This window comes from Pan troglodytes, chromosome 9 (assembly GCF_028858775.2).
Source record: "Pan troglodytes isolate AG18354 chromosome 9, NHGRI_mPanTro3-v2.0_pri, whole genome shotgun sequence".
NCBI lineage: Eukaryota > Metazoa > Chordata > Mammalia > Primates > Hominidae > Pan > Pan troglodytes.
The window spans coordinates 65,992,890-66,018,538 of NC_072407.2; the positions used below are offsets into that span (position 1 = coordinate 65,992,890).

The 25,649-nt window shown below is 44.5% G+C and overlaps 1 protein-coding gene across 7 annotated transcripts in view; it reads left to right on the forward strand.

The window, feature by feature from the left end:
- The first annotated feature begins 4,182 nt into the window (after positions 1-4,182).
- RTN3 (reticulon 3) overlaps positions 4,183-25,649 on the forward strand; it is a 79,867-nt gene continuing 58,400 nt past the window's right edge. Inside the window, exon 1 of one of the 7 annotated variants that reach the window (XM_009460458.5) lies at positions 4,183-5,405. In XM_009460458.5, coding sequence (XP_009458733.1) covers positions 5,264-5,405 — 142 coding nt within the window. In that variant the 5' untranslated portion in view covers positions 4,183-5,263. 7 annotated transcript variants of the gene reach the window in all.

Genomic DNA, 25,649 nt, shown 5'->3' on the forward strand with positions numbered 1-25,649 from the left:
CCAGTCCTATAAAGACAGGGCCAAAGAGTAAGAGACCTAGCACAGTGCCTCAGGTGTTCAAGGGAACTTCAGAGAAATGACCATACGCCAGTGTGCTCTTTATTTTTCTTTCTTTTTTTTTTTTTGAGATGGAGTCTCGCTCTGTTGCCCAGGCTGGAGTGCAGTGGCGCGATCTCGGCTCACTGCAGGCTCCACCTCCCGGGTTCACACCATTCTGCTGCCTCAGCCTCCCGAGTAGCTGGGACTACAGGTACCTGCCAGTAAGCCCGGCTAATTTTTTGTATTTTTAGTAGAGACAGGGTTTCACTGTGTTAGCCAGGATGGTCTCGATCTCCTGATCTCGTGATCCGCCCACCTCGGCCTCCCAAAGTGCTGGGATTACAGGCGTGAGCCACCGCGCCTGGAGTTATTTTATTTTTCAAGATGAGGTCTCGCTATATTGTCCAGGCTGGTCTTGAACTCTTGGGCTCAAGCCATTCTCCTGCCTTGGCCTCTCAAAATGTAGGGATTACAGAGGTGAGCCACCGTGACGGCCAGGGAGCACTTTAAAAATTCCATCTTGGGCCGGGCGCGGTGGCTCACGCCTGTAATCCCAGGACTTCGGGAGGCTGAGGCAGGCAGATCACGAGGTCAGGAGTACAAGACCAGCCTAGCCAACATGGTGAAACCTCGTCTCTACTAAAAATATAAAAATTAGCCAGGCATGGTGGCATGGGCCTGTAGTCCCAGCTACTCGGGAGGCTGAGGCAGAAGAATCACTTGAACCCAGGAGGTGGAGGGTGCAGTCAGCTGAGATCGTGCCACTGCACTCCAGCCTGGGTGACAGAGTGAGACTCCATCTCAAAAAAAAAAAAAAAAAAAAAAAGTCCCATCTTGGACCAAAAAAAGGAAAAAAAAAAATCCCACCTGAGCCATTTCCCACCAAAAACTTCCACTCAATCCCCATTATTCTTAAGACAAAGCCTCAGTTCTTTAGTTCAATACTACTGCTTCTCCACAAACTGGCCCCAACATATCTTCCTCATTTTAGATGTTATCCCCATATCTTCCCTCCTGTCCTAATTCAAGCCTTCAGCTCCAGCCAATTTGCTCTAACCAACACCCAAGACACCTTATACACGCTCACGTCTGAGCCTTCAGCCACCACATATGGCTGTACAGTCTGAGTGTTACACCAAGGCAGCTTGTGGAGACAAGGGGCAAGAGGGGATCAAATCTAGGTGAGGTTCTGCTAGCCAAATCAGCATGGAACTGTATCATGGGTGGGGCTGGGAGAAAGAGGTTCTTTTTTGTGATTCATCTGCCCAGAAGAGTACTTTTTTTGTATACATTCACAAAAGCAACCCCTGTATTTGCTTCCTACCATCCTTTTCTGCTTTTAATGACTTCCTTACAATTCCAAACACCTATCTAACTTTGAGCATCTTCACAAAACCTCCTGGCTGGGCGCAGTGGCTCACGCCTGTAATCCCAGCACTTTGGGAGGCCGAGGCAGGCAGATCACGAGGTCAGGACATTGAGACCATCCTGGCTAACACAGTGAAACCCCGTCTCTACTAAAAATACAAAAAATTAGCCAGGCACGGTGGCACGCACCTGTAGTCCCAGCTACTCGGGAGGCTGAGGCAGGAGAATCACTTAAACCTGGGAGGCAGAGGTTGCAGTGAGCCGAGATCGCACCACTGCACTCCAGCCTGGGTGACAGAAAAAAAAAAAAAGCCTCCCTACGCCACTACAACTTCATGGTAATTCCTTCCCCTCGTTTTTTTTGTTTTTGTTTTTGTTTTTGTTTGAGGTGGAGTCTCACTGTGTTGCCAAGGCTGGAGTGCAGTGGCATGATCTTGGCTCACTGCAACCTCTGCCTCCCAGGCTCAGGTGATTCTCGTGCCTCAGCCTCCCGAGTAGCTGGGATTACAGGTACACACCACCATGCCTGGGTAATTTTGTATTTTCAGTAGAGATGGGGTTTCTCCATGTTGGCCAGACTAGTCTCAAACTTTTGACCTCAGGTGATCCGCCTACCTTGCCCTCCCAAAGTGCTGGGATTACAGGCACTTTCCCTGTTTTTTTTTTTTTTTTTTGAGACAGAGTCTCACTCTTGTTGCCCAGGCTGGAGTGCAATGGCGTGATCTTGGCTCACCGCAACCTCTGCCTCCCGGGTTCAAGCGATTCTCCTGCCTCAGCCTCCAGAGTAGCTGGGATTACAGGCATGCACCACCACGCCTGGCTAATTTTTGTATTTTTAGTAGAGACAGGGTTTCTCCATGTTGGTCAGGCTAATCTCGAACTCCCAACCTCAGGTGATCCGCCCAGCTCAGCCTCCCAAAGTGCTGGGATTACAGGCGTGAGCCACTGCGCCTGGCCCCCCTCTTTTAAATTCATTTAATTTACTTGCCATCTAATCAAAGCACTATGGTTTTATGGTGTTTGGGGTTGTTTTTAGTTGCTATTTAATTTATATTATTTAACTTTATGTGAGTATGTTTTTTGTCCTAACTAGCTTGTAAGCTCATTGAAGACAAGACTAACATATTTTGGAGGTCTCTTCAAAGTTCCCAGAATTGTGTTATACACACAGCACATGATCAATACACATTCATAGAACTGGCCGGGCACAGTGGCTCACGCCTATAATCCCAGGCGTGGGAAACTGAGGCAGGAGGATCACCCGAGGTCAGGAGTTCAAGACCACCCTGGCCAACATGGTGAAACCCCGCCTCTACTAAAAATACAAAAATTAGCCGGACATGGAGGCATGTGCCTGTAATCCCAGCTACTCAGGAGGCTGAACCAGGAGAACTGCTTGAACCCGGGAGGTGGAGGTTGCAGTGAGCCAAGATGGCACTACTGCACTCCAGCCTGGGCAATAGAGCAAGACTCCATCTCAAAAAAAAAAAAATGTCTGAAGGGTCTGAAAAGACCAGTAAGACCATGTGCATATCTTGCTTTTTAACTTCTCTGCTGCTACATATTAGGAAAATGGACTTCCTTCCCGCTGGAGTCTCCAGATTGTAGCAAGTGCTGTCAGAGTTAGCTACCAGCATCATTTATTTCCTTATCTAGCACTTAATAATGTAGATTTTTGTTTGTTTGTTTTGTTTCAAGGAGCAGAGCGTTTAATAGACAAGAAAGAAGGAAGGAAGAAGAAAACAGCTCCCCTAATAATGCAGATTTTTAAAAAAAGTATGCACGTATCAGAATGGGTAGATAACTGGCTTGGTTATCAGATCTGCTATTATTTCCCTTTGCCATCCAAGAGACAGTTTGCTGCATTATCAGCTGATGCAGTAAGTGCCAGGGTAAGGTATTAGCCACAAAGTTATTTTGGGAAATATTTTTCTATGCCTTTTTCAGAGCATTGCAAAGGCCAGGAGTCATCCTCCCACCCCCTGGGGCTTTACCTGACCTTAAAAACTCAAGGGCAGATGTAGTACACAGCTTGTTCTAGAAGATTTCCACTGGTCAGATCGCCTTTCCCCTCAGTGGCAGCTTGGCTGACCACCTCCCGCTTCATGAGGCTGCATCTTTACAGGATCTGCTGATCCTGCAATTGTACTTTGGGTCATCGATTGCTGCTTTAGCAGTAACAGTCGACAGCCTTGATTTTTATTATTTCCAGGATACAGTCCTCCTTTTTTTTTTTTTTTTTTTGACGGAGATTTGCTCTTTCACCCAAGCTGGAGTGCAATGGTGCGATCTCTGCTCACTGCAACCTCTGCCTCCCGAGTTCAAGCAATTCTCCTGCCTCAGCCTCCCGAGTAGTTGGGATTACAGGCGCCCGCCACCACCCCCAGCTAATTTTTGTATTTTTAGTAGAGACAGGGTTTCACCACGTTGGCCAGGCTGTTCTTGAACTCCTGACATCAGATGATCCACCTGCCTCGGCCTCCCAAAGTGCTGGGATTACAGGTGTGAGCCACCGCGCCCAGCCAACAGTCCTCCTTTAACAAAGACTATGCACCTTTCCAATATTTTGACCAGATGTAGGGAGAAGGCTTTGAATTTGGCAATCCAGCCCAGGAAAAGCAAAAAATGAACAAAATCCAATATAGGCTAGAAATCTGGTTTTAAATACATGTTCTGCTAAGGACCTCTTTTAGTCTATGAATAAAATTCAATTATTTGTATTTTGTGCCTTATTCTGATTTTTTTTACTTTTTTTTTTTTTTTTTTTTTAAGGCAGGAAGGTTCTCGCTGTGTGGCCCAGGCTGGACTCCAACTCCTGGGCTCAAGTGATCCTCCCTTCTCTGCCGTAGCAGAGACTACGGGCCTCTGCCACTGACTGCGGCCTTATTCTGAATTTTTAATATCTAATTTTATCATCCCCCATAATCACAGCCAACATTTTCTTATCTCCTGGCTCTTCTTCATTAGCTCAGCTTTTTTTTTCCCCCTCTAAAATATGTCGTCTCTATCTGACAGTCTATTCGGAGGAAAAGAGAACCTTAAGACCCAAGGTGGACCCTTCTCTGGCAACAGTAACGAGATAAGAATACGAAGCAGGTTCTGCGACTGCATTGCAATGTGATTGGAATGAGTAATCGTTTTTCATTCTGTATAGCATCTTTCTCCACCTACCAAATGGGGGGCCGTGCCATCTCTGCCTCTCGGTGAGGAGATATTACGACACAGCCAGTGAGATTCACAAAGCACCTTGCAGAGTGGGCCAAGTGTACACTCTGGTTTTCAGTTTTCATTGGAGTCACAGGTGGGAATGCATCAAACAAAAGATATAGGCTCTGGAATGTACGGGAAAGAGAGTTTCCATAATGGAAGCCCAAAGAAATTTCTACCGTTAAAATACATAATCTGCCGACCCTAAAACATTCACATAAAGAGGCAGGAGGGAATACTATCCCGCAGCTCCACGATTCGGCCGCAGTCGTGGGCGGGGATTGGGGCTTGGGTACGCCTTTTGCGTCTGGTCCCCAAGGGACGCTCCCCAACCCTCGGCGCGCGAGGCGCCGCGTGAGGCCGGCTTTGCCCCTCCTTCCCTGCAAGAGCGCAGAGCAGCGGTTCTTGCGCCTGCGCCCTGCGCCGCTGCGCGCTTTGGCACCCGCTTGGGGCCCTTTGTGCGCATGCGCGCTCGCGCTCCCGCCCTCTAGCTGCGCTGGGCTGAGTCAGTCAGTCTGTCGGAGTCTGTCCTCGGAGCAGGCGGAGTAAAGGGACTTGAGCGAGCCAGTTGCCGGATTATTCTATTTCCCCTCCCTCTCTCCCGCCCCGTATCTCTTTTCACCCTTCTCCCACCCTCGCTCGCGTAGCCATGGCGGAGCCGTCGGCGGCCACTCAGTCCCATTCCATCTCCTCGTCGTCCTTCGGAGCCGAGCCGTCCGCGCCCGGCGGCGGCGGGAGCCCAGGAGCCTGCCCCGCCCTGGGGACGAAGAGCTGCAGCTCCTCCTGTGCGGGTAAGGCGCGCGGGGAGCCCCCGCCCTGGGAAAGAGGGCGAGCGGGAGCCTGGGGGCTGGGGGGATTAGGAGGCGAGGCGGGAGGAGGACGAATTACCCTCGACTACTGACGGCTTCAGCCCCCCGGGGACGAGCGTTTGGAAAATGGGCAAAGGGGAAGGGGAACGTAAGGTTGTGCAGGCGGTGAGGAAATAGCGGGGTGTGAGGAAAACAGGTTGGGGGCGGGGAGATAGTCCAGTGGGCGTTAACGCCAAGACTGGGCAGGTGGGGAAAAATACCAGCTCGTGGGATAAAATGGAGAGTTGCTCGATGCATATGGTGAACCTGGGTGATTTAGTGGAGGATCAGAGAGATTGAAAGGATACGGGCAGGTGGGTGGTGGGAGAAACAATTTGTTACGATTTTTGAGGGGATGGTGGTGAAAGGGTTGCATTGCAGGTTTGCAGACAGGTGTTGACATAATCAAGCATTCATAATAGTCCTCCAAAATATTTTTGGCTGCCCATGGGAAAGATGAGGAAGTTTAATGGAAGCACTGTAGCCTGTTTTTTTGTTTGTTTGTTTGTTTTGTTTTTACTGTTTTCGGCTAGACTCCATGAATGCCGGATTTTTCTGAGGCTCCGAGGTAGAAGGAGGCGTGATGAGAATAGCTCAGGGAAGATTTGGGAGGGAGCTGCTAATGGTCCAAGATGGATCCGTGGCTGCATCTGCAACAGCCTGCTCTTCCCTGGCGCTGCCTGGGGGTGGGGACACGCAATCAGTCGCTTATATTCTAGAAAATAGAGTCATGCTAAGCTATCAACATGTTTTGATTTCATGTTTTCTGTGGGCTACTATTGATCGAAGTATAACAAAGGGGGGTGTTTATTGCAGAAAGGGGGAGGGGGAGAACATTCAGACAAAGCAAGGGCTGGTTGAGTCCCCTTCTCCCATCTCTGTGAAAGACTAAGAGCGAAGCTGCAGACCTCCTTTAGTTTGCATTGTATACGCGTCTGCCTGCTGGTGAGAGCTGCCTGGCAAGCTCCCCTTATGCAGAAATCTGCAGTGCAGATGCCTTCTTAAGGGGGGAAAAAAAACACCATGGGCAGGTGGTAGTTCTTAAAGGAACGGAGTCTTTGAAGGGAAAAAAAATGCGTTTTGTCAAAGGCAGGGCCGTAAATTCGGGAGAGTAGAGATAATTTTGCTCTCTATTTAGTTATGTTAAAGGATTTTGATCTTTTTTTTTTAATGCTTCGTTTTCTCCTTTGGCAGAATCTTGGGTTCTAAAGAAAAAATTTCTGATCTTAACCTTAAATGTATTATTCTCTACGTGTTTTTCTAGCAGTGAATTTTCACCTGTCTGAGAGCTTTGGAGCCCTGTTGGATTTTTTCAGTGTGGTTATGGCCATTTCAGTAGAAACAGGCAGTATCAGGAAGCTTTTGCAGATAAAAGAATGAGGCAGCAAATTTAGAACCCTGTCTCCTTTAAACCACCAGCCTTTTCTCCAAATTTTTGTGTTCTGGGCTAAGGTCCAGATGAACAGCGACTTCCTTATAACTTAGCAACTTGATCTTTTTGCTTTAATCACTTGTCATTGCTTACTGTTTGGTAGGCCCTTTTGTACTTACCTTTTGGGTTTTCTTGATTTTTCATTTTTGATTCAGACCTAAGTTTTAGAAATTTGGCTCTGTAAGCTCAAGATAAGACAGATGTTAAGTGTTGAAGAGTCATTTTAGTTAGCAGATTTGAAAATTTAGTCCTAGTTTGTTTATAACTAAATGGTGAAATCATTTGAGATTCAACTTTTTCATTCTTTTAATGCACTTATGGAAGAACTGGCCTAGTAGGCCAATGAAATAAGAGTATTTTGTTCACAGACACACAGGCATACCACAACCTAATTGGCACCTAAATTGGCAATACGAATTTAATGACATAACATATTTCTGTTTGGCTTACCTTTTTTTATGTCATCTACCCTTGTCACAATTTTTATCTATTGTGTATTTTTTGCACTTCTCTTTATGATAGTGGAAAAGGTGCTGAAATTATGTGTTTTGTCGAAAGTAGTAGAATTATATCGTGAAGTGCTGTTCCAAGTACATGAGTTTGCATTACATTTTCCGAATAATATTAAATGCCGCAGTTTCCACTCGTTATTTCTTTCTCTTTTCTTTCTTTCTTTCTTTTTTTTTTTTTTGAGACAAGGTCTTGCTCTGTCACAGACTGGAGTGCAGTGGAGCCATCTTGGCTCACTGCAACCTCCATCTCCGGGGTTCAAATGATTCTCATGCTTCAGCCACCCGAGTAGCTGGAATTACAGGCGTGCGCCACCACGCCTGGTTAATTTTCTTTTGGTTTTTTTTTGAGACGGAGTCTCGCTCTGTCTGTCGCCCAGGCTGGAGTGCAGTGGTGCGATCTCAGCTCACTGCGACCTTCATCTCCCGGGTTCATGCCAATTCTCCTGCCTCAGCTTCCCAGTAGCTGGGACTACAGGTGCCCACCACCATGCCCGGCTAATTTTTTGTATTTTTAGTAGAAACAGGGTTTCACAGTGTTAGCCAGGATGGTCTTGATCTCCTGACCTCGTGATCCGCCCACCTCGGCCTCCCAAAATGCTGGGAATACAGGCATGAGCCACCACACCCAGCCCACACCTGGTTAATTTTTATATCTTTGGTAGAGATGGGGTTTTGCCATGTTGGCCAGGCTGGTCTCAAACTCCTGGCCTCATGTGATCTGCCCTCCTCGGCCTCCCAAAGTGCTGGGATTACAGGTGGGAGCCACTGTGACCAGCTTTACCCATTATTTCTTAGTAAAATTTTATTACAGAATTTGTATTTCTTAGATGTGCTGTAGACACGTATCACTATTAGCACTTAAAACAGTGATATATAATAGTACTTGGTAAGTATTTGTTGAATAAATTATCAAATTTACAAGCTAGAAAGGCACACTTGAGAAATAAACTAAAGAGAAACTCTTTTTGGAGTCTCGCTCTGTAGCCCAGGCTGGAGTGCAGTGGTGTGATCTTGGCTCACTGCAACCTCTGTCTCCTGGGCTCAAACCATTCTCCCACCTTAGCCTCCTGAGTAGGTGGGATTACAGACATGCACCACCACGCCCAGATAATTTTTGTACTTTTAGTAGATATGGGGTTTTGCCATGTTGGCCAGGCTGGTCTTGAACTCCTGACCTCAAGTGATCCGCCCACCTCGGCCTCCCAAGGTGTTGGGATTACAGGCATGAGCCACTGAGCCCAGCCAAGAGACTCTTATCTTAAATGCTTATCCATTGCAAATGTGCATTCATATTGTCTAAAAAGCACTAATACAGTTTTGGTGGGCCCAATGCAAGATCCTCATTTGTTGGGTCACTACTTGAACATAAAAGTTTACCTTAAGATACTGCAGTGTGGGGCCAGGCACGCTGGCTCACTCCTGTAATCCCAACACTTTGGGAGGCTGAGGTGGTTGGATCACCTGAGGTCAGGAGTTAGAGACCAGCCTGAACAACATGGTGGAACCCTGTCTCTACTACAAAATACAAAAATTAGCCGGGCACAGTGACGGGCACCTGTAGTCTCAGCTACTCGGGAGGCTGAGACAGGAAAATCACTTGAACCCAGGAGGCGGGAGTTGCAGTGAGCTGAGATCACACCATTGCACTCCAGCCTAGGCGACACAGCAAGACTCCGTCTCAAAAAAAAAAAAAAAAAAAAGTTACTGCAATGTGTTGTAATCATTTTTATTGCAGAAGCCTTTCCTCCTTGCTGGGTGTTTTTCTTCATGTCACAAAGGAAGTGTCTCAGGCTTTTGCACCATGAAAATAAGATGAAGTTTGTTATTCCAAAATTTAACTTATTTAAAATGTAGATGCTAAAAAATTACCTTAATTGTTTAAAAAAAAAAAATCTGCACGTATTGCTGTCATCCTCCAGCTTCATGTTCTTTCACCAAGCTCCTCTTGGTTTTGGAGACTTGTCTTGATTTTAGTTAAAGAAAAGTAAGTGATTGGTTGGTGTCCTACAGAAAACAATTTTGTCTTGACCGACCTGTCCAGTAATTAATTTTAGAAGTATTAGTTACTATATACAGGTCAAGAATGAGTGATGGCACTATGTACTTTAGTGCCTTAGGTTCTAATGCAGCCAGCAATGTAGTATGCTTAGAGATGGGGATCAGGGGTCAGGATGGCTTCCCAGATTTCTGCCTTTGAAGGAAACTGAAGATATCAGAGGCAAAAATTTGAGGTTGAGGTAAAAGAGACTGAAATATTCAGTGTTCATTTCAGAGCAAGAGTTGCCTTTATTAGGCCTCAAGTATAGAGACACGTCTATCATCTGAACTTTAAAAGTACTTTAATAGTTTACTGATGACACGATGTTGAAATTCTGTAACTTGGCCGGGCACAGTGGCTCACGCCTGTAATCCTAGCACTTTGGGAGGCCGAGGCAGGCAGATCACGAGGTCAGGAGATCGAGACCATCCTGGCTAACATGGTGAAACCCTGTCTCTACTAAAAATACAAAAAATTAGCTGGGCGTGGTCGCGGGGCACCTGTAGTCCCAGCTACTTGGGAGGCTGAGGCAGGAGAATGGCGTGAACCCAAGAGGCGGAGCTTGCAGTGAGCCTAGATTGCACCACTGCACTCCGGCCTGGGGGACAGAGCGAGACTCCGTCTCAAAAAAAAAAAAAAAAGAACAAATTCTATACTTGCTAGAGACTGCTTTTTATTGTTGTTATGAAAGTTGGCTGAGTCTGGTGGCTCACACCTGTAATCCCAGCACTTTGGGAGGCTGAAGTGGGTGGCTTGCTTGAGCTTACGAGTTTGAGACCAGCCTGGACAATAGTGGTGAAACCCCATCTCTACAAAAAGACAAAAAAGCAAGAATTAGCTGAGCATGGTGATGTGCGCCTGTGGTCCCAGCCACTTAGGAGACTGAGGTAGGAGGATGGCTTGAGCTGGGGGCAGAGGTTGCAGTGAGCTGAGATTGCACCCATTGCACTCCAGCCTGGGTGACTGAGCCAGAACTTGTCTTAAAAAAAAGAAAAGAAAAGGAAAAAAGAAAATCATGATGCCAAAATAAAACTACATTTTATATGTTTGTTCATAGAAATTCGCTCAAAGCAAAAACAGCTTGGGCAATTTTTTGAAAAAGGTTTTGCTTTAAATATTTCTTTCCTCACTCATGAAACTTAGTTGTTCTGTGTACTTTTTATGGCTTCATTTTCACACTTTGTTCTACCATATTAATCAAATGTGAATATGTAATTTGTGTTTTGAGTTAACCCTTAAATAAAAAGGAATGTGGCCCCCGTCCAACACTGACATCATCTGAGTATTACATTCGTGTCAGATTATCAGTGGCAGTGTAATGTGTTAAAACACAGACTTGAGCTCCAGGAATGCCTAGATTTCAATCCTGGCCCTGTCTCTTAATAATTATGTGATCTTGTGCAAGTCCTGAGCCTCAGTTTCCTTAACTTGAAAATTGGGATAATAGTATCTATCTTGGAGTTGGTATGAAAATTAAACACAATTTGGCTGGGCACGGTGGCTCACGCCTGTAATCACAGCACTTTGGGAGGCCAAGGCGGGCGGATCACCTGAGGTCAAGAGTTCGAGACCAGCCTGGCCAACATGGTGAAACCCTGCCTCTATTAAAGATACAAAAAATTAGCTGGGTGTAATCCTGTAATCCCAGCTACTCAGGAGGCTGAGGCAGGAGAATCACTTGAACCCAGGAGGTGGAGGTTGCAGTGAGCCAAGATAGCGCCATTGCACTCCAGCCTGAGCAACAGGGTGAGACTCCATCTAAAAAAAAAAAAAAAAAAAGGTAAACACATTTATAGGGCTTAACACAGTGTCTTGCCTGTAGTAAATAACTGTACCATTAATGTGAAGAAATGAAATATAGATCAACAATGTGACCTAGACACATTTGCTTTGTACCCTTAAATCCTGACCTTTATTAAATAACAATACCTAATGTTTGACAAATCCATTTGTAGGTTACAAACTACTTGCACATATTAATAGATACCACATAGCAGTTCAAGTACAAATGAGAAATCTGTCTTCCTCACAATCAAAGACTATTGTTATGCCTTTTTCCCCTTCCCACATGTGAGTCAGTTGTTTCAGTTTGTGGCCCTTCACATTAATGTCATAAAGCTGCCACCCGCTTCCACTAAGGTGGTCTGTTAAAGAGGTAGAGGGAGGAGTCAAGATGTTTCCCAGAAGGCTTGGCATGAATCAATATGCTTAAATACTTATGCAGATTCTGACTAATAAATGTTGTTATGATACATTAGGAAACCCCTTTCAGCGCAGAGGCAAGCATACAGGAGACAGCAAGAATGGTCATGTCAATATGGCCTGCAAATGCCTGCTGACTTGGATTGTTTTTATTCTCCAAGAATAAGAAGTGTGTTTTGCTTTTTTTTTGAGACGGAGTCTCGCTCTGTCGCCCAGGCGGGAGTGCAGTGGTAGGATCTCAGCTCACTGCAAGCTCCGCCTCCCGGGTTCACGCCATTCTCCTGCCTCAGCCTCCCGAGTAGCTGGGACTACAGGTGCCCACCACCACGCCTGGCTAATTTTTTGTGTTTTTAGTGGAGACGGGGTTTCACCATGTTAGCCAGGATGGTCTTGATCTCCTGACCTCATGATCCGCCAGCCTTGGCTTCCCAAAGTGCTGGGATTACAGGCGTGAGCCACCACGCCCGGCCAAGAAGTTTTTTTTAAATGCTGTTTTTGTTTATTGTCAAATTCACAAGTAATGGAACCACTCTGATCAAATTAAACAACCAGTCTACATACATTTAGTAGGTGCACCTTTACCCTAAATTGTCATTTCTAAGGGGTTGTTTATTAAGTGGCTGGTAAGAACCTCAGTGTTTTTATTCTTGGTGTTTTAAAGATGGGCTGAAAATAAAAACCAATATTACTGCTTTTATCAAATTATCCTGTGAGGAAATAATATATTTATCCTGATATAGGAGTTACCTGTCTAGTCCTGTGCATGTTTCAAGCCTTGTAAAATGAAGTTTGGTCATGAAGGAATTGGTGACGTCTGGTTCAAGGGAAAAGGGAAAGTTGAGCTTTCCAATTTTGTTTGAGTCAAGAGTATATTTTGCAGAAAGACACTTCTATTTACCCATAATCCTAGAATTTACCATTTTTGTAATTCTGAACAGAATTACAAAGGCTTCATTAAGTAAGTAGGTTTTCGAATATAAATGTGCATATTTGTTGTGTGCACTTAGCTTATAGTTTGTGTTAACTTTATTGTTGATGATGAATTTAGCCTCCTAAAGTATACAAACTTGTGAAAAATTCATCAATTTTGTAGTATAACTTTTTCTCTTAATTCAGCTAATCCTCTTTGTATTGTTCTAATTTTGGTATATGTGCTGCTGAAGTAAGCACTCATAGTAAAACTTTTTAGACAAAAATTAGCAGGTCGATATTTTGTTCTTATAATTGACTTATTCAGAAGTTGCCCAGAAAACTGACTTAACCTTCTATTCTGTTCATTTATGACAGCTACTAGTTGTAGAGTTATTTTGGATCATAGGGTATGGTGTTGATGTTTTGAAAGAAGTGTGCGTGTTAAATAAGTTTAGCTGTAATCAGTATTGCTTGTGATTGCATCATTGAAGTCTTCTGGGCATCTGTGAGTTTTGTAAGACATGTTACTCTGTGATATTGCAACCTCAGAGAGAATCTCTTTAAATACTGTAACGGGGTTTGCATTTCCATTTTACGTATGGGAGAAGATTATCAGCAAGTGGCCTGCTCTTGTGATTTTTTTTTTAATTTCAAATAACTATTCTTACCTGTTTTCTCCAATCAACTGATTTATTATCTCCTATAACCATATCATCGTAACCTAACCAGAGAAGACAGTGAGCTTATCAGCAAGTGGCCCACTCTTGTGATTTTTGATTTTTTTTTTTTTTTTAATTTCAAAGAACTATTTTTTTGAGACAGAATCCCCCTCTGTCGCTCAGGCTGGAGTGCAGTGGTGGGATCTCTGCTCACGGCAACCTCCGCCCCCCGGGTTCAAGCGATTCTCCTGCCTCAGCCCCCTGAGTAGCTGGGATTGCAGGCTTGTGCCACCATGCCCAGCTAATTTTTGTATTTTTAGTAGAGATGGGGTTTCACCGTGTTGGTCAGGCTGGTCCCGAACTCCTGACCTCAAGTGAACTGCCCCCGCCTCGGCCTCCCACAGTGCTGGGATTACAGATGTGAGCCACCACACCCAGTCTCAAAGAACTATTCTTACCTGTTTTCTCCAATCAACTGATTTATTATCTCCTGTAACCATATCATCATAACTTAACCAGAGGGAATGGTGAGCTTTTTGATGTGTTCCTCATTGGTAGCTCGCCCTTCAAGATATATGGAAGGACATTCTGGAAAACCTTTTGTTATGAAAATTTTGTCCTGTTATTTGAACATATTTCAGTGGAGGGCATTGTCTTTATTTTACGTATGAGATAGAAGTACTTGATTTTCACGATATCTCACATTTGTGTACCGCTTTATGATTTAAGTTGTGCCCATATGTTACCTTAATTCAACAACTGAGCATACATGAAGGCTCTTTGCCAGGTGCTGTGGAAGACAGAAAGGTAAATAAAATATAGATCATTCCTCTAGAGGCCATATTCTATAGAGGAAAGACTTGTATTATGTTTATCTGTGAGGTAGACAGGTAGCGATATAACCCCCTTCTTACAGATGGGGACTCAGGCACAGAGAGTTTAATGCCCACGCTTTAAGATTTGAAGCAACATGTAGTAAAAGTGGCTCAGTTACCCTTTTGAATTCAGTGATCAGTTTAATTTAAAAGTCTTAATTTCTGGCTCCACGGTTCTTAAGCCAGGTGCCTTTTTATTTCACTGCTCTACAGAAACTTTCTAGTCAAGTTCACCAGATATTTTCCACATTGTTAAATTCAGTGGTCACTTCTCCATCCTCCTCTTAACATGCTTTCACAACAGCTTTTGACATAATTGATTATTCTCTCCTTGAAATGCTTTTTTAATTTGTCTTCTGTGACACCACATACTCACTCTCACTGGCTTTTCATCCTCTGTCTCCATAAAATTCACCATTTTAAGGTGGGTTTTAGTGTATCCACAAGGTTGTACAGCTATCTCCACTATCTAATTCCAGAACATTTTTATTACCCCAAAGAGAAACCCCATATCTGTTAGCAGTCATTCACCGTTCTTCCCTCCCCTCAATTCTCTGACAACTATTAATCTACTTTCTGACTCTGTGGATTTCCTTATTCTTGAGATTTAATATTGCTAATTCTTTTTTTTTTTTTTTTTTTTTTGAGATGGAGTCTCACTCTGTCACCCAGGGTGGAGTGCAGTGGCACGATCTCTGCTCACTGCACCGTCCGCCTCCTGGATTCAAGCGATTCTCCTGCCTCAGCCTCCCAAGTAGCTGGGATTATAGGCATGTGCCACCATGCCCAGCTAATTTTTGTATTTTTAGTAGAGGCAGGGTTTCACCATGTTGGTCAGGCTGGTCTTGAACTCCTGACCTCAGGAGATCCACCCTCCTTGGCCTCCTAAAATGCTGGGATTACAGGTGTGAGCTACTGCGTCTGACCTAATTATTTTTATTTTTATAGAGACGAGGTCTCACTATGTTGCCTAGGCTGGTATTGAACTCCTGGGCTCAAGCGATCCTCCTGCCTTAGCCTCTCAAAGTGCTGGGATTATAGGCATGAGCCACAGTGCCTGTCCCAATCTTTCCTTTTAAGTTTGTTCTTCTCACAGTCTTCTCAATCTCAATAAATGGCCATTCTGTTCTTTCCTTCTTTTGCTCAAATCAAAAACCTTGGAGTTTACCTTGATTCCTTTCTGTCCCTCATAGAAGCCATCAGCAAATGCTCTTGATTCTACCTTCAAAAAGATATCCAAAGTCTGACCAATTCTGTCAATCTCCATTGCTACCACCCTGGTCCAGGCTAGCTCTCTTGGATTATTGTAGATGCCTCCTATCTGGTCTCCCTGCTTTCTCCCTTTCCTCTCTTCAGTCCATTTTCCACACAGCAGCTGGTGTAAGCCTGTGAAAATGCAAGTTGGATCATGTCACTTATGGGCCAAGTGCTACAGTGGCTTCCTGTTACACTCCGTAAATGCTGATATCCTCAGAAGACTTATTAATAAATACCCTGTAATATCTGGCCTCAACCTCCCCCTTTCTCACCTGGCTTCAACCATACTGGCCTCCTTGTCTCACTCTGTTGCCCAGGCTGGAGTGCAGTGGCGCGATCTTGGCTCACTTCAACCTCTGCCTCCCAGGTTCAAGCAATCCTCTCACCTCAGCCTCCCAAGTAGCTGGTATTACAGGTGCGCACCTCCATGCCTGGCTGATTTTTGTATTGTTAGTAGAGACAGGATTTCACCATGTTGGTCAGACTGGTTTTGAACTCCTGACCTCAAGTCATCCATCAACCTCGACCTCCAAAAGTGCTGGGATTACAGGCATGAGCCACTGTGCCCAGGTTTCCTTGTTCTTTACACCAGAAATAACCCTCTACCTCGGGGTTTTATTTGCTGTTCACTCTGCCTAGAATGCTCTTCTCTCATTGCAGTAGACTCAATGTTTATGTCCCCACCCCTGCAACCCGGCCAAATCATATGTTAAAACCTAACCCCCTGGCCGGGCGCGGTGGCTCATGCCTGTAATCCCAGCACTTTGGGAGGCTGAGGCAGACAGATCACGAGGTCAGGAGATGGAGACCATCCTGGCTAACATGGTGAAACCCTGTCTCTACTAAAAATACAAAAAAAAATTAGCTGGGTGTGGTGGCACGCGCCTGTAGTTCCAGCTACTCGGGAGACTGAGGCAGGAGAATCGCTTGAACCTGGGAGGCGGAGGTTGCAATAAGCCGAGATCGTGCCACTGCACTTCAGCCTGGGTGACAGAGCGAGACTCCGTCTCAAAAAAAAAAAAAACACCTTCAGAAGGAAGGAATGCTTTTATAGACCACTTTGGTTTTCTTTTTTGCATGTCATGTGGCAGTTTTAAGTTATTAAAATCAGTACGTTTTAATGGGAACAACTTGACTAAATTTGTCACAATTTGTCACAGAATTTTGAGACCTATTAAAAAAGTTCAATGAGAAAGAAAAAAAGAGAGATGGGGTCTCACCATATTGTCCATGCTGGTCTTGACTGAATTCCTGAGTGCAAGAGATCCTCCTTCCTTGGCTTCTTGATGTGCTGGGATTACAGGCATAAGCCACCATGCCCAGCTTCCTTATTGGTTTTGTCCAGCAACTAAAACAAGCCCTTGGCTCATAAGAGGTGTTCAATAAATATTTATGGGAAGAATGAGTGGAGAAACTCTTCCCAGAAAAACATGCATATTAACAAAGTATTGTGGCCAGATGCAGTGGCTCACGCCTGTAATTCCAGCACTTTGGGAGGCCAAGGCGGGTGGATCACCTGAGGTCAGGAGTTTGAGACCAGCCTGACCAACATGGAGAAATGCCATCTCTACTAAAAATACAAAATTAGCCGGGCATGGTGGCACATGCCTGTAATCCCAGCTACTTGGGAAGGCTGAGGCAGGAGAATCACTTGAACCTGGGAGGTCGAGGTTGTGGTGAGCCGAGATCGCACCATTGTACTCCAGCCTGGGCAACAAGAGCAAAACTCCATCTCAAAAAAAAAAAGTATTGCATAGTTTTCACAGGGTTCATGAACTGCTGTCAAATTCATTCATAAACTTCAGGTTAAGAACATTTGGTTTTTGAAAGTCAAATTGTAAACTTTGTTACATGCTTATAATTCGTAATTTCTATAAGACCTCTATGGAAATGGATGTATCCATTTAAGTGCTGAGGAGAGAGTTTTCCTGTAAGCCCATAAAACTGTACCTGTAATAGAAATATGTTTAAGGTTAGCCTCTTTTATTTCTTCTGGACTGTAGGTATTTTCTACTAACAACTTTAATCCAGAAAAACATCTTTTCATAACCACTTGAATGCCACATTCTGGCATATTAGAAAGAGACTCTGGCCGGGCACAGTGGCTCATGCCTGTAATCTCAGCACTTTGGGAGGCCAAGATGGGAGGATTGCTTGAGCCCAGGAGTTTGAAACCAGCCTGCACAACATAATGAAACCCCATCTCTACAAAAATTAAAAATAATCTGGGTGTGGTGGTATATGCCTGTAGTCCCAGCTCCTTAGGAGGCTGAGGTGGGAGTATCACTTGGGCCCTCAAGGTCGAGGCTGCAGTGATTGCACTACCACTGCACTCCATCCTGGGCAACAGAAGACAGAAGACCCTGTCTCAAAAAAAAGAAGGCTGGGGTATTAAGATATATTTGTAACCAGTTTATTAATTAATTATGGTTTTTTTTTTTCTGAAATGGAATTTTGTTCTTGTTGCCCAGGCTGGAGTGCAATGGCGTGATCTCGGCTCACTGCAACCTCCGCCTCCCAGGTTCAAGCAATTCTCCTGCCTCAGCCTCCCAAGTAGCTGGGATTACAGGCATGCGCCACCACGTCCGGCTAATTTTGTATTTTTAGTAGAGACGGGGTTTCTCCATGTTGGTCAGGCTGCTCTTGAACTCCTGACCTCAGGTGATCCTCCTGCTTTGGCCTCCCAAAGTGCTGGGATTACAGGTGTGAGCCACTGCGCCTGGCCTTTTAATTTACTTTTAAGACAACGCATGGCTCTGTCACCCAGGCTGGAGTGCAGTGGCATGATATCGGCTCACTACAACGTCCGTGTCCTGGGCTCAAGCCGTCCTCCCACCTCAGCCTCCGGAGTAGCTGGGACTGTAGGTGTGGCTATTTTTTGTATTTTTCTAGAGACGAGGTTTCACCATGTTGCCCAGGCTGATCTTGACCTCATAAGCTCAAGTGATCCTCCCACCTCAGCCTCCCAACGTGCTGGGATCACACGAGTGAGCCACCGTGCCCAACCTTTAACCAATTTCATATCTACATAGTCCATTTTGTTTCTGTCAGGCTTTCTAATTTTCTTTTGCAACAAGAGTTCTGCTTTGTTCTTCCTCTTAGATTGCATATGCATTTACTCTAATAAATGGTGCAAAGAAAGCTTTCCAGCTCTTTTTAGTGATGTAACAGAAGAGTGGGCATCTTGGAAATTAGCACTGTTTTGACTTATATGAGAGGGAACTGCTGTCTTAGTAACTACTACATTAATAAGACAAATGTCCAGTTACTAGTTACTACTCAGTCTAGTTTTGAAATAACAAGCTAAATCTAAAAATCTCTTAGAGTTTGGGTTTCAGCAAACATTTATGAAGCTCCTGTAATATTCAAACCTCCATATTCTGTGATTTCTGCTATATGCTGGTCAATCTGAAAGATACGAAGATATGTAAGAGGGCTTTAACCCTCAGGTGCTTCCAATCAGTTTGTAATTATTTTCCAACAATAAATAAATTGAATTTATTTCATTAGATATTTTGAGAACTAAGATATTAATAATTTTTTTTCTTTTTTTTCCCCTGAAATTCCTGAGCTTCAACTAGTTGGTCTGTTTTTATAGTAGTTATGTTAGCTATAAATGAATAAATAAAAATCAGCCTGCCAGTTTATGTAGATTCTCCCCTCGAGGAGGTGGAGCTTAACTCCTCCACCGCTTTAGGGGTGGATGATGAGCTTAATGACTTGTTTCCACAGAGTACAGTGTCGAAGGGTGGGGAGAAGTACTGCTTCCTCCAACCAGGTGGAGAATCCTGGCAAGCACTACCTCAGCCAGGGATCAGGTTAACATCATCAGTTGATAAGTCATGTTGATAGTCTGTACTCTTGATATGCTGTGATGAGCATGGCCCTTGGTATTCTTCCTGAAAAGCCATCACTCCAGTCTAACCATGAGAAAAACATCTGACAAATTCAAATTGAGGGACATTCTGTAAAATATCTGACCAGAGTCTTATTAAAACTGTCAAGAGAAGTCTGAGAAGCTGACAGTCCAGAAAAGGCTAAGGAGACATGATGACAAAATGTGATATGGTATCCTGGATAGGATCTTGGGAAGAGAAAAGGGGTGTTAGGGAAAAATTAAAGGGGATCAAGAAAGAAGGACAGAGTGAGACCTTACTTCTCTAAAAAATAATAAATAGTAAGTAAAAATTACCTTTGTAATATTCTTTTTTATTAGAATACGATGAACATCTCTTAGTGTCAATAAATTCCCATCTACAACCCAGTTGTTAATGACTTATCCTATTGTTTGGATATACGAAACTTAAACGGTCTAATTATTAGACCTTTGTTAAGTTTCCTTTAAAAAAAAAAACCTATTTTAAAGAATATTGTGATGAGGCCGGGCCTGGTGGCTCATGCCTGTAATCCTAGCACTTTGGGAGGCTTAGGCGGACAGATGTCGAGGTCAGGAGCAACATGGTGAAACCCCGTCTCTACTAAAAATAGAAAAATTAGCCAGACGTGATGGTGCGTACCTGTAATCCCAGCTACTCAGGAGGCTGAGGCAGGAGAATCACTTGAACCTGGGAGGTGGAGGTTGCAGTGAGCCGAGATCACACCACTGCACTCCAGCCTGGGCAACAGAACAAGACTCTGCCTCAAAAGGAAAAAAAAAAGAATATTGTGATGAAGCCAGGTGCGGTGGCTCACGCCTGTAATCCCAGCACTTTGGGAGGCTAAGGTAGGAGGATGGCTTGAGCCCAGGAGTTCAAGACCAGCTTGGACAACATAGTGGGGCCCTGTCACTATTTTTTTTTTTTTTTTGGAGACGGAGTCTTGCTCTGTTGCCCATGTTGGAGTACAGTGGTGCCATCTTGGCTCACTGCAACCTCCACCTCCCGGGTTCAAGCAATTCTCCTGCCTCAGCCTCCCGAGTAGCTGGGATTACAGGTGCCTGCCTCCACACCCAGCTAATTTTTGTATTTTTAGTAGAGACAGGGTTTCACCATGGTTGGCCAGGCTGGTCTCGAACTCCTGACCTCAGGTGATCCGCCCTCCTTGGCCTCCCAAAGTGCTGGGATTACAGGCTTGAGCCACCACGCCTGGCCCCTGTTGCTATTTTCTTTCTTTTTTTTTTTTTTTTTTTTTTTTTTTTTTTTTTTTTTTTTTTTTGAGATGGAGTCTTGCTCTGTCGCCCAGGCTGGAGTGCAGTGGCGTGATCTTGGCTCACGGCAAACTCCGCCTCCCGGGTTCACGCCATTCTCCTGCCTCAGCCTCCTGAGTAGCTGGGACTACAGGCGCCTGCCACCATACCCGACTAATTTTTTGTATTTTTAGTAGAGATGGGGTTTCACCATGTTAGCCAAGGTGGTCTTGATCTCCTGACCTCGTGATCTGCCCGCCTCGGCCTCCCAAAGTGCTGGGATTACAGGCGTGAGCCATCGCGCCCGGCCCCGTTGCTATTTTAAGAAAATTTTAAAAATAAGAATATTGTGATGAATAATCTTATATAGCCACATATTTGCACGAATGACTGGTTATTTATTGGAATTAAATTTTCAGCAGGTCCACTTATGCTTTTTTTTTATTTTTATTTTTTTTGAGATAGAGCCTCGCTCTGTCGCCCAGGCTGGGGTGCAGTGGTTCCATCTCAGCTCACTGCAACCTCCGCGTCCCAGATTCAAGCAATTCTCCTGCCTCAGCCTCCCAAGTCAAGTAGCTGGGATATGTGCCACCACACCCAGCTAATTATTATTATTATTATTATTATTTTGAGACGAAGTTTCACTCTTGTCCCCCGGGCTGGAGTGCAATGGTGCGATACTGGCTCACTGCAACCTCTGCCTCCTGGGTTCAAGCAGTTCTCCTACCTTGGCCTCCTGAGTAGCTGGGATTACGGGCACCTGCCACCACGCCTGGCTAATTTTTGTATTTTTAGTAGAGACGGGGTTTCACTATGTTGGCCAGGCTGTTCTTGAACTCCTTCCTTCAGGTGACCCGCCCGCCTTGGCCTCCCAAAGTGCTGGCATTACAGGCGAGAGCCACCGCACCCGGCCCACCTGTGCTTTTTCAATCCCATATCTTCTAGCAATTTTGTGGGCTTTGTTCCAGAAAAAATTGTTTCTTTTTTATGTATTTTCAGACTTTTTTCTTCTATTGGCTCCTTTCTGTCTTTCTGTAAATATACTTGTCATTTTCGTTTCTAAAAAACTTTCCCTCAACATTGCCTCTCCCTATAGCTGCTGCCCAGTTTTTAGTTCTTCCCTTTATCAACCGTATTTCCCATACTTTTTGTTTTCAGTGTTTTTTAAACTTACCTTCACTCCTCAGTCTTCAGTGTCTGTTCCCTCCCCCTCTACCACTCTCATTTTAGTCATCAATGCGAAATTAATTTCTGTGACCCTTTTCATAGTCTTTTTTTTTTTTCTTTAAAACAGTGTCTCACTCTTGCCCAGGTGCCATGGCTCAATCTCAGCTCACTGCCACCTCCACCTCCTGGGCTCAAGTGATCCTTTCAGCTCAGCCCCCCCCAAGTAGCTGGGACTACAGGAGCAAGCCAGCATGCCTGGTTAATTTTTGTATTTTTTTGTAGAGATGGGATTTCACCATGTTGCCCAGGCTGGTCTCAAACTGCTGAGGTCAAGCCATCCACCTGCTTTGGCCTCCCAAAGTGCTGGGATTACAGGCATCAGCTACTGCGTCTGATTGTTTTTCATAGTCTTAATTTAGCCATTCAATGGCTTTGACTCTTAACCATTCTCTAAAGCATTCTCCAAATGGCACCATTTTTTCCTTTCTTGACTTCTTTCTGTTTTCTTCACTGGTCCTTCTTTCTTGATCCCCTTTAAATACACATATTTTAAAATTTCTCTTCATGCCATCTGGTAAGATCAAGTGGACAATCTCAGCATACCTGGGAAACTTAACATGATCTAAGATCACTGAGGAACCATTGACTCCAGATACTGTCTTGTACATGAGGCAAGGCTGGGAGAGGTTGTTCCGACTGACTGCCAGCACCTGCTCCCGAGCTCCTACCACTGGCCCCTTTAAATATTGAGATACCTCAAGATTCTTTTGTAAAACTTCTGTATTTCTTCCTGGATGAAGGTATTCACTGCAGTGGTGTCAGTTCTCACCCAAATGTTAATTCCCAGATATTTATCTACGGCATTTACCTCTCTCCTGAGCCTGTGCCTATTACTGAACTGCCTGTTCAACAGTTGCCACTTATATGTGCCTTAGGCAACTTTTTTATATTGAAAGTTAATAATATAAGGGATTCCTGGCCGGGCACAGTGGCTCACGCCTGTAATCCGAACACTTTGGGAGGCCAAGGTGGGCGGGTCACTTTAGGTCAGGAGTTTGAGACCAGCCTGCCAGCGTGGTGAAACCCCACTAAAAATACAAAACCCCTACTAAAAATACAAAAATTAGCCGTGTGTGGTAGCGTGCATCTGTAATCCCAGCTACTCGGCAGGCTGAGGCATGAGAATCACTTGAACCTGGGAGGCGGAGGTTGCAGTGAGCTGAAATCACACCACAGTACTCCAGCCTGGGCGGGCGACAGAGCTGAGACTCCTTCTCAAAAAAAAAAAAAAAAAAAAAAAAAGAATTCCTCTGTGTTCCCAACCATGGCATTTCATTTAGTCCCTCAGTGATCTTTTACTTCTCCAGTCTTCAACATCCAGGCAGATGGTCTCAAGACCTGTCTTCTCTCTTGTCAGCAGTCCTCTCATTCCCATCCTCACTGCCTTAGTGCGAGCCCTTATCTCTTGCCAAGATTATGCAGTAGCTTTTCAGTTCCGTCCATGCTCTACCCTGCTGCCAGAGTTCTTTCTAAAACACGTGATATTGTCACACCCTTACTTAAAAACCTTCAGTGATTCCTTATTACACAAAGGATATAATCCAGATTACATGGCATTTAAAGCCATTTGGAATCTGGCCAATTGTTCCTTCTCCCCAGAATGCCTTTCCCTTCCTTGTTCACCTCATGAACTTAAATCTTTAAGACCAAGCTTACCACCTCTTCTGAAACATTCTTAATTTACCATAGTGGCTGTCTCTGCTGCATTCGCACAACTCATACAGTTTTACTGGTGCATATTTGATTTTCAGCTACTTGTGGGCACTGTATTACCAGTACTAACACAGGTCCTGGACTTCGCTACTTAATGAAAATGGTTTCATTAATGGCATTTGAGGATTAAGATCATTCTGGGGTTCAGTTCCCTGTGACACAAATACAGAATATGAATACAATGTGGTTTTGTAAGTTAGAAACCTCATGGAATATTGTTCCAGCCATTACCAGTTATCTGTGTTCTGCATCTGCATAACAATTTGCATGTTGAAATTTTCCATTAGGAGGGAGTGGTGTTAGGTGAAGGTGAAAAGGCAAACAGCTGGCATGCTCATAGGCTCTTCTTTGGCATTGGGCTTGAAGTATTTGGTTTTTCAGGTTTGTTGGGATTTAAACGCATCATTGGCAGAGATTTAATGTTGATAGTAAATGCATGTAGAAATGGATCCATCTGGAAACATAGAGATAGGAAAACATGATTCTTTTACTTTTTTTTTTTTTAGATAAGGTCTCACTCTGTTGCCCAGGCTGGAGTACAGTGGTGTGATCACGGTTCACTGCAGCCTCAGCTTCCTGGCCTCAAATAATCCTCTCACCTCAGCCTTCCAAGTAGCTGGGACTATAGGCTCATGCCACCACACCCAGCTAATTTTTTTTTTTTTTTTAATTTTTTGTGGAGACAGGATCTCACCATGTTGCCCAGGCTGGTCTTGAGCTCCTGGGCGCAAGCGGTCCACCTGCCTCAGCCTCCCAAAGTGTGGGGATTACAGGCGTGAGCCACCTCACCTGACCTGTTTCCCTGCCCCCATCCTTTTTATTTTTTTTTTGAGATGGAGTCTCACTTTGTCACCCAGGCTGGAGTGCAGTGGCATGATCTCAGCTCACTGCAACTGCCCTCTCCTAGGCTCAAATGGTCCTTCCACCTCAGCCTCCTGAGAAGTAAAGGATTAATTGAAATTTGTTATTTTTTATTTGATCTTCTTCATTGGTCACTGTGTATCCTGATAAGAATTTTCAGGCCAGGCTTGGTGGCTCACACCTGTAATCCCAGCACTTTGGGAGGCTGAGGCGTGCGGATGACGAGGTCAGGACATCGAGACCATCCTGGCCAACATGGTGAAACCCTGTCTCTACTAAAATACAAAAAATTAGCCAGGTGTGGTGGTGCGCGCCTGTAGTCCCAGCTACTCAGGAGGCTGAGGCAGGAGAATCGCTTGAACCCAGGAGGCAGAGGTTGCAGTGAGCCGAGATTGCGCCACTGCCCTCCATCCTGGTGACAGAGCGAGACTCCTTCTCAAAAAAAAAAAAAAAAAAAAAGAATTTTCAGCTTTTAGTGCTCATATATAATTTGTTTCTTACAGTACTTCTCTTCCAAATTTTTATACTTTCTAAACCCTTGCTGTTTGAAGTATTGATATTGTTTTGTTGTTTCTGTTTTTTTCCTGATATCAAATGTACAGCTCTTTTCCAGAATGTCATATAGTTGGACTGGGCCAGTATGTTGCCCTTTCATACTGGCTTCTTTCACAGACCAATAAGCATTTAAGGTTCCTTCATGTCTTTGTGTGTCTTGATAGCTCATTCTAGAATATCTTTCAATATCTTCTCAATTTCTAAATTTAATCAGCTAAAAAGTCCCATATTTTATTTAAATCATCTACATAAAGTATAATGAAACTCAGGGTATGAGCCAGAGAGTAAAATTTCTCTCTATTTGTGAACAGTTCTGCAGGCTTTATAGGGAGCAAAGTGCCGGAGGCTCCTCAGTTTCTGGGGAGGCTTCAGGAAGCTTCCAATCATGCAGAAGACACAGGGGGCACAGGCATGTCACATGGCAAAAACAGGAGCAAGAGAGCTACCCTTGATTAAAGTATCACTTAGACCTGGGTATGGTGGCTCATGCTTGTAATCGCAGCACTTTGGGAGGCTGAGTGGGAGGACTGCTTGAGCCCAGGAGTTCAAGACCAGCCTAAGCAACATGGTGACACCTGTCTCCAGAAAAAAATAAAAAATTATCTGGGCGTAGTGGTGCACACCTGTAGTCAGTGCTACTCGGGAGGCTGAGGCAGGAAGATCACTTGAGCCCAGGAGGTCAAGGATGCAGTAAGCTGTGATCATGTCAGTGCACTGGGCAGCAGAGTGAAACTTTGTCTCAAAAATAAATAAATAAGGAAAGGACAATTTTTTAATTTGTAGGAGTAAATGTGGTACTTCATTTTCATATAATTAAAA